This window comes from Narcine bancroftii, chromosome 13 (assembly GCF_036971445.1).
Source record: "Narcine bancroftii isolate sNarBan1 chromosome 13, sNarBan1.hap1, whole genome shotgun sequence".
NCBI lineage: Eukaryota > Metazoa > Chordata > Chondrichthyes > Torpediniformes > Narcinidae > Narcine > Narcine bancroftii.
In genome coordinates, this window is record NC_091481.1 from 67,006,314 (window position 1) to 67,018,569 (window position 12,256).

The window sequence follows — 12,256 nt, forward strand, 5'->3', positions numbered from 1 at the left end:
GCTTTGCTCCATTTAACTGGAAGGTGCCATTTGTAGTTGGTCCTGGCTGCCATTGAAAGTGCGTTACCTGTTTGGATATTAAAAGTTACCTCTTGAATTCTTTTCCATTTCTCTTCCCTTCGCCCCCCGCTCAACCCAACAATGCTGACGTCAAAATTTGGCCAGTTTTGTCCCCAAGAACTACCTAAGAATAATCAAGAAAAATGTATGTTTATTTCCATGTAGATGGCATCTAGGCTTTGTTTTATACTGATGGAGCAGCCATACCCTACAAAATGTTGTACATTGCAGATGCTGAACATTGATTTTTATCCCAAAAAATCAGTACAGTTACCTGATCTACAAAAACAATGAAGGGTCATGTACATCGTCACATTGGTTCTCTGTGCCACTGATTCATTTCCCATAGCAGTTGTATTTAACTTTGCAAACCCAAAGTTCGTCTGCACTGCAATTTGCATAGAAAATTCCAGCACCATTTTAAAAGGCTGAATCACCAAAAATTCTGTTTGTTTCTTCATCCAGCTTGGAGAAGTCCTTCCAGGATGCTCTTGATGCTCGCCAAGTGATTCAAAGGGACTATCTGGAATTGGAAGCGCATGCTACAGAAATGGAGCTGAAGGCTTTCTTTCGACTGCGGGACCAAGCGCGCGTTAAAATATTGTGCACTGAGCAGCAGTTGGAGCAGGTAAAGAGTCTTCATTCTGAATCAGCATAGACCTTGTCTGATACCAGGGACGGGATAACTGGGTGGTCCAGGTTGTGGGGATAAAATACTGAAGCTGCATATTCTATGCAAGTATTGTTCACAGTCATTTATTTTAATATAATGATTAAGACTAGACAGTCAAAGCTATGAAAATGCCATGCCTGTGTGTAATTCCAGCCTACAAACATTTCTACCCGTCACTCATCAAATGATCCTTGATTATAAATTCAACATTTATACATTAGATCAAGCCACAAAAATTGGTCGTGGTGCAAATGGACCTACGTGCCTTTCACAGTTCTTCAAACTCTACTGCAGGAAGGCCCATGCACAACTATCTCCTCGTCACGATCATTGATAAATGTGTTGTTTATAAGCTTAGAAACAGGAAAAAATGGTATTAGTAGTAGGCTGTTCAATCCTGCTCTCCTGATGTATCATTTGACACTGTTATAGCTGATCATCTCTTTTGATAGCCCCATTCCTGCCTTCTCTCCATAGCTCTTGATCTCTTTAGAATTACAAAATGCCCCCTTGTTGTGGTAGAGAATGCTATAGGTGAGATAAAACAATAAAAGGGAATAAAAATAAATGAAGAATTTTGCTGGTTTCTTGAGGCTACCAATTGCTTGAATTCTAGATAACAGGTTTTACTGTACTGAAGAGCATTCCTCTATTTTAGTCCCTACCTCATCTTCAGCTGGTTATTAAATGTGAATGATCACTTCACTCTCTTTATCCCACTGTCTTGTATGAATTTAAGATATTGAGCTGGAGAGCAATGTTCAAGTTTCTGCAATGCTCTCGGTTGCAATGGAGACCATGTGATATACCCTTCATTTGAGGAAATAACTGTTGTTGACAAGGAAATGCATTAATCCCAGAGCTTTGTGGTATTAGTGCTTTATTCAACTAAACGCTTTCTTCATTATCTAAAGTTATTTAATTCAAGTCAAATTTAATGTCATCTGATTTACAACCTGATGAAATAGCGTTTCTTCGGTCCTCATAGCAAACAATAATTATGCAGGCAAGTTTTCATCTATTCAAATCAGTAAATATAGTTTTTTAAATATGAGAGTCTTGGATGGTTAGTGGGAACAGTTCCTTTGATGGTTCTGCATTCTCACTGCCTATGGGAAGCAGCTGTTTCTCACTGTTTCTCGTGCTGCTAGCTCCGACACTCTCGATGGGAACAACGGAAAGATGCTGTGTGCGGGGTGGAAGGAGTCCTCACTGATTTTGCACGCCCTCCGCAGACAACGCTAGATCACTTCGATGTGGGGAAGGAAGACTCCAGTGATCCTTCCTGTGGTTTGGCCTCCGAGCCATTTCTCTGCAGCAACCGTACCACAGTGTGATGCATCCAGCCAAGACACTCTCGGTAGAGCTCGTGTAGAAGGTTGACATAATGGTGAGCAGTAGCCTCGCCCACTTTAGTCTTCTCAGGAAGTGCAGTCGCTGTTGCTACGATTTTAACGTTAAATTTGTCATGAAATGTCCCAGCACTGAACAAAGGTGAATGGATGACAGCTCGTACCTAAAATCCTTACCTAATTTATCTGCTTTGCTGAATGATACGTTTGGGTATTCAATTAGATTTATTGCTTTTGAGGTGATGGTTCATGTTTGTAAATCACTGTATCCCCAATTAGTAGTTCCCCTTGATGTGGATCTAACTGGTTGTATCATCATTAATGCAGAGAGGAACAAAGTTAAGAGATTGCACTTCCAAGCCTCTGCCTTAATTACTGTGACATTTGAATTAAATCATTGGATGAGGTAAAATCCTGTGTCAGACTATTGGATTTCTGTCATGTTTCTGGAAAGAGATGCTGAAAGGGTGGCAAAGCAGTTTCAATGGGGAAGTGGAAATCACTTCGTGTGGGCAATGCCTGTTTGACAATTTGTTTCAGAAAACAAACAAAATATCAAATGATTTTATTTTCAGATATCTGATAATTGCACATCAGAGGATATCATGGACCGTTAATCCAAAAGGGATCTTTAATTAGTAGATACATCCAAAAGCTATGTTTCCAGATGCTGAACTAACTATGAATAAACTGCTGTAAATAGGTCAGAACTAATAAATAACAAAAAGTGATATTCAACAGACAGGTAAAGAGCCATCAAGTATTCCCACTCCAAAGACTCTCCCTGTCTGAGGTCTTTTCGTATCAGGATAAGAAACCTGCATTTGAGTTTCTTTGCCTGCAGAAACTTGATCAAAGGTTGCCATGAGCTGCAGACTTCCCAAAGGAAGGGTAAATGCATGGGGGAGGAGAGTGGCAGGTGCAAGGAAAGCAGGGCAAGAGTTTCTCTGCATTAATCATCTGAAAGAACAAGAGTTACACACACACACACACACTTCCACAGAGTAATATCAAGGGTGTCTGTACCTCCAAAAGCCTAAGGGTTATTTATAAAAGTTTTTTTTTACAAATCGAAATAGTACTGTACAAATTCTGCATAGTGTCAGAGGAGATATCTTTGAAATAGAGACTAGAGACGGTCTGGAATAATAATGAGCTTATTGTCATATACTGAAGTACAATGTGTGTGTGTGTATATATATATATATAACTTAAATTCTTACTTATTGCAGCCAAATAGGTATTTTTGTTGAGAAAAAAACTCCAATAGTATTCAGTTACAATTAGTACAAGACAAAAAAAGTGATTTACAATAGTGCAAACAGGCACTTTTGTGGTGGTGAGATATGATTAGTGTAGTAAGGGAGGTTCAGGAGCCTGCAGCCATTGGGAAAATAACTGTTCTTGCACCGAGAGCTGCTGGATTTCAGGCTTCTGTACCTTCTTACCATAGGCAATAGTGAGAAGAGGTTGATGTTGGCTGCCTTCTTGAGGCAGCAACTCACAGATGTCTTCAGTGGATGGGAGTTCAGAGCCCATGATGTGCTTGACCATATTTGATGATTTCTGCAGCCTTTGACTTTCCTGGGCACTCAAAGTACCAAGACAGGCCATGGTGCAACCAGTCAGTACAATTTCCACAATATATTGGCAGAGGTTTAGTAGAGTTTTCAACGACATGCTAAATCTCCCCATACTTAATAGAAATTAGAGATGTTGGTGTGCCTTCTTCATGGTTGCTTCAATGTATTAGATCTTGGAGCAGTCCTCCTTTATGTGGCATCCCAAGAACTTGAAGGCACTTACCCTCTCCGTGCTGTTCTTTCTATGCAGGCAGGTGCATGGTCCCTTGGCCACCCCTTTCTAAAATCAACAATAAGCTCCAAGATCTTGTTGACATTGGGATCAAGATTAATGTTCTGGAACCACCCAACCATATTTCTGCTTCTGATTGGACAGGCTTCCTGTAAGTTTGAACGCAGCCAGGCATCTTCCAGTCGACGCCATGAGCATCTACTTGAGAAAATGCAGCAAGCCGAGGAGAAACTCCAGGAGAATGGGGGCCGTATATCCCAACTGGGAACTAAAATTGCTTCAGATGGTAAAACCACATCATTCCCTCAGGTAAGGGAGAGATAAACTTCTGGAATGTATGTTATCCTTATTCTTTTTGGGTTTAATGTCAGAAGGCAACAAATTTTAAGAACTCTTTCCTGTTCACTTGTATTAATTACTTAAAAATACCATGTATCCGTATGTAATATTTAAAGTGTCTAAAAGTCATCCCCCCTATTTTTGGCCCAAAATCTTTTTTAGATTGCATTTAAAAGTCAACCTTCCCACTACCCCCCCCCCCCCATTATTTTTGTCCCGGCTGCCGGACTTACCATCCGGTTACGGTCCAGGCTGTCCACCTATTCAAGGTCCCGATGCCTCAAATGACGCGGTCAAAAGTAGCATGTGTGTAATAGTTGACCCCCTTAATTGGACCTGAAAAATGGGTCCATAAAATTCAACTGTTACACGCGTATATACGATAGTTAACAATAGCATCGGTGCCAAATGTTCTGGAAAAGTTACTTGATTAAAATTGACTGAGGCTCAAAAGCTGTGTGATGCCTTTTTAAATCAAAGGGTGGATTCACTTCCTCCTGGTGATGCGTTAACTTTTCTGACTTCTTTTGAATGAGTTCAGGTTTAAACAATATTGTTTAAAGGAGGCCTCACCAAAATACCTCAGGGTTTAGTATCCTCTGCAATCTCACCTACCAGATAATTAATAACCACGATTTCTACCAAAGATCTTGATCTGGACTTCTCTTAGGTTTAGAACGTGGAGACTACATGGGATTCTAGAACCTGTGAGAAAATAATTAAATGTTCATAGAGTGCTGGGGTGAAACACTGCCATTGATTTGTTGTGTATTCGTCTGCAAGTTTTCCCTTTTCAATTAAAATATTCATTACTGTGCAGATCTTGAAACTGAATATGCAGAACCTTTTATTAGAGGCTGAAGTGAACAATTGCAAGCAACACAGCAATTATATGACCCACCTGATGACCTTGCAAGACCGAGACAGTCGACAGACCGAGAAGTAAGAAGCAGTTGGTGCTGTGCTGCGTTGGTTAACCTTGAAATGTTATTGGTAGTTGGGCCAGCGAGTTTGTCCTCAGTCAGAGAAGGGAAGGGAGCAGAGAAGCAGCCTGTATTGCTGATTTTTAATCTGCCTTTTATGCTTCCGGTTATGTGTATGAGAGCAGAGGACAAGATTGAGCACGTACGTGTTCACTTCCGACAGATCAATGTGCCAACTTGCACTCGGCCCAATTATGTCAGAACCATAAGTTAGGTGGAGAAAAGTGATTAGTGAAAAGATGTAGGAATTGGAGAGAACAAGCAAACATCAGAGACCACAGCCGCTAGAATCTGGAGCTTAAAAACAAACTACTGGAGGAGCTCATGGGTCGAGAGGCCTTCTTTAAATTCTTTAATTTTAAAAAAAATTGTAGCACAGTAACAGGGCCTTCCAGCCCGTGCTGCCCTAATTACACCCAATTGACCTCGGTATATTTTGAACGGTGGAAGAAAATCTAAGTTCTCAGGGAAAACCCACACAGTCACGAAGAGAATGTACAAACACCTGATAGACAGTGCAGTATTCGAATGCTATTCCCAATCACTGGCACTGTAGCAGCATTGTGCTAACCACTACGCTAACTGTGCCACCTCTTCGTGGAGGGAATGGAAGAATTGTCTGTCAACTTTCTGGATCAATATCCTGCATCGGGACTGAGAATAGAGAGGGAAGATGGCTGGTATAAGGAGGAAAGGGGGGAATTGAGAGGGACTAGTGTGCACCGAGGATAGGTGAGAGGAATTAAAATGGTTGGAAACCGGGCATTATAGTTTGGAGCTCCAGACAGATCTCAGGTGCTTGGTGAAACATTGACAAAATCTACAGATGTTGAGGAGGCCACACCAAGTGTACCAAATGTGTGTGTGTAACCCACTCTGCCTCACTTGGAGAGTCTGTGGCCCTGAATGGAGATGAGGGAGAGATGTAGGGACAAGTTTTCCACTTTCTATGATTACAGCAGGAAGTGCCTGAGGGGCTGGAAAGGAGGGTGGGGAGAAAAGGGCAGGTCAAGGAATCTGGGAGAGAAGGATCCCTGAGAAAAGTGGATGGGGAAGATACCGCTGGTGGTAGGATGACATTGAAGAGGGCAGAGGAGAATGTGTCAGATGCCGTCTAGTGGGATGGAAATTGAGGACCAAAGAGGCTCTGCCTAGATGGTGGGGAGGTAGGATGAGAGCGGAAGCTCTGCCTGGATTAAGAGAAGAAAGGGACATTTTACTGCTATTCAGTCGTGAATTTTTAATAACAAGGTACTAAATGCTAGCAAAAATTTAATGGAGGTCAAGCTGTTCTAAAAAGAAAGTCCACCACTCCCCAGACTGAGTTGTTGTCACAGTACCTCGAACTTCCTTTTGCAATTCCAGGTTAGTGACAACCCTGCTTCAGATTGTACGGAATCAGTTTAACATGCTGAAAGAAGCTCGCCTGGCCACTGCGGAAACGGAATCACAGTTTAATGAATTGGAGCGTCTTGTGCGAGGAGAGAAAGCTGTCCTCTGGGCAGATCAATTAAACGCCGAAGAATTTAAGGAGAATCAGCATTCAGAAGTAACAGCTATAGTTTCGAAACTGCACCATCTACCCAAGAACCTATTTGAATTTACCGGTAAGCCCATTTCCTTCTTGTGTCCTGTGGCACACATTCCAAGAAAATGACTTGTTTTTATGGCTGCAGAATTTATCTCCTCGAAACCTACTGCCTGGTTAAAAATGTTCTTTTTTTCCATTCTTGGGGTGTTTGTCACCATTTGACGTGAACTGCAGTTGACTTGTAATTCAATTCCTGTAAATTTGTTCAACACATTTTAAGGAGTATTCACTACTGGGTTTATCAATTTTTTTCACGAACAGGCAGCTCAAGTGTCAGAAGCACTTTCTTCCTATGTTTGTTTTCTGGGAGGATACGCCACCCTTCAGGCCACGCATTCACTCATGTTAATCTCACCCGCCACCCCCCCCCCCCCCACTTATCATGCACGTGGAGGACCAGAATTAAGACTTGCCAGGGGAATAATACACTGCTTACGCTAAACTGAACAGGCTATTTCGATTCATGAACTGAACTAACTTAATTTTAATATCCTTCGAGATGTGATTGGAAAATCGGCCAAAGTTCTCATTTCTAATTGCCTAAAATTGAATGTGCCATTTGAGGACCCAATATTGTGTTTTGATGAATACAAATCTTCCCTATTAATTGTAGCCATCTCCGAGGTGTATGCATCAGTAAATCTCTGGAATAATCAGTAATCAGTCTGCATTTTCTTTCAAATGACTCACTTCATAGGTTCTTGTATTTGCATAACACTGAAGAGGATCAACTGTACACTGACAAACAAACTGGATCTTGCTTAGAAATGGGAAGTCTGTTATGCAGGAAAAGTGCTTTCAACAGAGATGTTAAAGGATTAACAATGCTGAGCAATTATTTAGCTAGCAACCTAGATCATTCAAATCTCTAACCTGAGAGCTAGAGAGAAGTTTTTACTTCTACAATTTAAACTGGCATTAGGTCCAGTGGGAATGGTCATTTAGTAAATGTTTTCTACAATTTACTCTGGCATTTTGCAAAGCCATCCTTCACATAGTCTTTTCATTTGGTTATTGCATGGCTCATTGCTAAGATGGGTGTGGTATTGAAATTGCTTGAAAGGCATGACAGAATTCTCCCAACACTTCCATGGGTGCATGAAGAAAATACTTATATTGAAATTGTTATTTCATGAAATTTTGTTCACGAGAATGAGTTTATTGACCTATATTTCTGCACCAAAATTTGGCAACAAACTGGATCTCCTCAGACCTCAGAAAGTCGAGGTGTGGTTGTGGTACTGCTTTCAATTTCTGTTTTATTTAGCTTCCTAACAAAAACTGAGGCAAATTTACTCCTAATCATCGGCTTCCGAAATTAATCAACAGCTCCTTCAGCAAGCAGTCTTCCTACATAAGAACAAAAGAAGTGGTAATTGGCCATCTAACCTGTTGAGCCTGCTCCTCCGTTCGTGGCTGATTTGGCACTGGACTCCGATCCTCTTGCCTGACTTTTCCCACACTATGCCAAAATCTGTGTCTTTAAATATCGAACATCGAGGACCATTACACTTGGCTCTGGTGCACCTCAGGGCTGTGTACTCAGCATGCTCCTGTTCATGTCACTGATTCATGATAACAACACCAGATCCAGCCCTCACCCAACCCCCACAAACAATCCATGGGGATCATTGACTGAAGAGGGCACGCAAAATCATTGAGGACCCCTTCCACCCCGCGCACAGCACCTTTCAGCTACTCCCATCGAGAAAGAGATACAAAACTATCAGACCAGTGCCACCAGGTTGAGAAACATCTTCTTCCCTTGGGCAGTAAGAATGTTGAATAACTAAATTAACTGCTCCCACTAACTATCCTAGACTTGACTATTTATGAAACAATATTGATTTATTTTTATATGTATTTTGCCCTACATTGGTTTTGCTTGTTATATCTGATTGTGTTTGCATATTTTGCACTGAGAACTGGAGAATGCTATTTCATCAGGGTGTGCTTGTGCAATCAGATGATAAATAAACTTGAAACTTAATATATTTAAAAAGGCAATCTTTGCTGCTTTGTTGAACAAAGAATTCCACAGATTCACTTCTCTCTTGGAAAAGCATTTCCTCTTCATCTCCACCCCTTATCTACTCCATCAGATCTTGAGGTTATGTTCCATAGTTCTTGTCTCACCTACCAATGGAAACAACTTTCTTGTCTCTATCTATCTATCCCTTTCTATAAGATCCCCTCTCAGTCTTCTGAATTCCAGTGAGTATAGTACCAGGCATAGGCTAAACCTTCATCTCTCAATTAACCTACACCCCTGGTACGTTTTGGAGGCTGGAGGGAAACCGGAGAGCCCAAAGGAGGAAATCCACGCAGACAAGGGAGGAAGATACAAACTATTCACAGGCAGTGCGGGGCTCGAACCCCAGTCCTGGTCACTAACTCTTTAACAGCATCGCACTATCTGCTTCGCTAACTGTGCCGCCCTTATTTTATTAATTAATTTAAGATTAATTATATTTTTAGCTGCATAGAGTTGTGACAGGTAACATTTGTTATATTTCAAACATTGCCAGAAATTAGATGTGTTATCATTTAGCTATTTTACTCTGGATATTTTACATCTTTTTGAAACAAAAATTTTCAGCCCCCTAGTTTAAAACTTTGTCATGAATGAACTTTGCTCATTGGCTGATATAAAACTTTATGGTTCTGGTTGACAAATTAGATTAAATTATAATCTTTTTATTTGATGTGCATTTTATATTTTTTAACTGACCTTGGGCAACCTGGTCTCTGTATTCATTTTTAAATATCATTTCCAGGAGGTGGAGAAAATAATTTTCAAATAGAAACAATTTTAAAATATTAATCTTGACAGTTGTGTTATAAGCCCAAAAGTCTGCAGACACTCTTTGATGGAGAGACTGGTCAAAGACTGGAAGATCACTTTGCTGAGCACCTTGGCTCTCTCCACATCAGCTGAGTGGCAAACCATTTCAATTCTGTGTCCCATTTCCATGCTCACATGTCTGCATATGGCCTCATGTACTATCCCACCAAGGCCACCCTTAAATTGGAGGAGGAACACTTGATTTTCAGGCTGGGCACTCTCCAACCAGATGGCATTAACATCGACCTCCAGTTTCTGCTACCCTACTCTCCGTTCTCCCTTCTTTCCCTTTCCCTCTGTCTTCTTTCCTCCACTCTCTACCCCCTTCTCTCTCCATTCACAGAGCCATCCCTCCTTCCCCTGCTTGCTGCTGTGCCCTCCCTTCCTCCCCCACCTCTTACCTCCTGCCTTTGGGATCATGCTCCTCCTCTTCCTACCATTTAGTATGGAAGGCTGCAATATTTTTTCATGCCTTGAAGAAGGGCTCAAACCCAAAATTGTCTGTATGTGTGTTATATCTGATTGTGTTTGCATATTTTGCACTGAGAACTGGAGAATGCTATTTCATCAGGGTGTGCTTGTGCAATCAGATGATAAATAAACTTGAAACCAAGTGTGGTTATGTATAGGCTACACTGTTTGACTTGTTGAGTTCCTCCAGTATTGCGTTTTCACATTTTAGTTGTGTTATAGCAGTTTAGCACAGTGAATTCCTCAGTGCTGGTATGTATATTCGGATCTAACATCTTTGACCAAGTTCCCCATTCCTTGCTATAAATGAAAACTATCCAGAATGTTGTATGTGAGCTGGAATTAACTGGAAAATGTGCCTTTTCACAGCACTCTCAACATGTTTCATCAAATGGTAAACATTGGTGTCTCGAGTTGTTGAGGCTGGCCTGCATTATCTATGAGTTGTTTCAGGTCAGGTCTGATATTGTCAATGGAAAAAAGTCACATTTCTCCTATCCCAATCTTTTGCTTTATCCACTTTCTTAGATCATTGCATTGGGCACTGCGGGGGGGGGGGGGGGAGGTTGCCCATATTAACTAAATGACATCTGCGAGAGAAGTTTCCTAATAATGCTATCTGTTGGCTTTTCCTTTCTGACCTTTGTCCCATCTGACTTCTCAGGTAGAAGTCAAAGATCCCACAACAACACAACTTGGAATGAAACAGCTGGGAAGTTCTCCTTGCTATCTTGGACAAAATTTGTTCTGCAGTCAGCAATAGGAAATCTGATCATTACTTCACGTGTCATTGCGGTTTCTGGGAGGGTGAGGGCAATAAATGTTTCCTGCGTGACTAAAACCAATGAGCTTGAGAAAGAACTTGGCTGATTGACAATGCTTTGCAATATCTGGTGGTTATGAAAGGCACTATTTCAATACAAATATTCTTTTTCTTGGTCTTGGTTTAGATTTTTACAACCTCCATTTATTTTTGATGAATTTGATTCAGGGTGAATGTCCCTTATCCGTCATTATCCAAATCTCTGCACTTCTGATTGGAAGGAAGGGATGTGTTTATTTTTTAGAACAGGTACAATTTTAACCCAAGAATGACTTGCAGTTCAATTTCAGAGAAACTAAGAGCTTTACTTTTCTGCAAACCTTAGTGATTTTAATATGGAATAGACTCACTTTATCTCTAAAAGTTAATTACAAAGAAAACTGTCATTTACTTTTTTTAAAATGTGTAATTAAACAATAAAATTACAAAACTTATCACCCAGTTATAATTCTCACTTCAAGCCTCTTATACACTGAAAGATGAGATGACAGCATGTTTTATGCTGGGAGAATGGTTAAAGAAGTGATAATGGGACAGCAGATTCTAATCTGGTGAGGCATGGCCCCCTCATAAAGTAATAATACATTGTAGCGGCACAACTAGATGGGTTGAGCTCAGTGAACAGACTGGTTCATTGCAGGCTGCTGGGCTATACTTAGGCCCGGACCTGGCTGACGTCAACCGGGCGTCACGTGGTCCCCCAGTGCGGGCTTCTGAGCCCCGTGCTGGGAGGGAAAACCCCTAACGGCGCCATTTTGACCGGCTGCCCCGCCTCGTGGCTTACAAGTGGGGCCGGTTTGCCTGCCTAGTGGCTACATAGCTCCACCCCCACCCCCACCCCCCCAGAACCAGCGCCAATGTCCTTTTTCGCCAGGCGGCCTTGCTTCTTGGGCTGGGCTACAACCACAGGCTCAGTGGGATCGAGGTGTGCTGGCTTCAGTCTGTCCACAGTAAACAGCTCCCGCCTGCCGCCAATGTCCAGCGTGAATGTGGAGCAAGAAAGCTGTACAAGCCTGTACGGCCCCACCGAACAAAAATGTACTCAGCGGAAAGCAGTTTGCCGAGAACGTGAGACGGGCGGGTGCCATACCTGGGCGGCAGTGGAGGTTCAAACGAGTCCAAGCGTGACTTAAGTTAGGTCATTAATGCTGTGTTGTAATAATTACTTTATTTTTATTTTTCTTTAAATGTAATTTTTTTTGTTTTATTCATGTGATCAAATCTTTAAATAAAGTTTTAAAAAAAAGAACAAGTCCAAGCGTGCCCTGAGGTGAGGAAGTAGTTAGTACGGCGACCGCTGGGGA

The 12,256-nt window shown here is 41.5% G+C and overlaps 1 protein-coding gene and 1 long non-coding RNA gene across 9 annotated transcripts in view; one reads left to right on the plus strand and one right to left on the minus strand.

The window, feature by feature from the left end:
• LOC138748960 (uncharacterized) overlaps positions 1-10,165 on the minus strand; it is a 36,305-nt gene extending 26,140 nt beyond the window's left edge. Inside the window, exon 1 of the long non-coding RNA XR_011348335.1 lies at positions 10,060-10,165. This is a non-coding gene — a long non-coding RNA (uncharacterized lncRNA). The remainder of the gene's footprint in view (positions 1-10,059) is intronic.
• The window catches only part of LOC138748958 (kinesin-like protein KIF18A), an 86,978-nt gene that overhangs the window by 50,828 nt on the left and 23,894 nt on the right, over positions 1-12,256 (plus strand). For all 8 annotated transcript variants that reach the window (XM_069909922.1, XM_069909925.1, XM_069909926.1 and 5 more), the window contains 4 exons: positions 526-688; positions 4,045-4,209; positions 5,060-5,181; positions 6,588-6,829. In XM_069909922.1, coding sequence (XP_069766023.1) covers positions 526-688; positions 4,045-4,209; positions 5,060-5,181; positions 6,588-6,829 — 692 coding nt within the window. The remainder of the gene's footprint in view (positions 1-525; positions 689-4,044; positions 4,210-5,059; positions 5,182-6,587; positions 6,830-12,256) is intronic.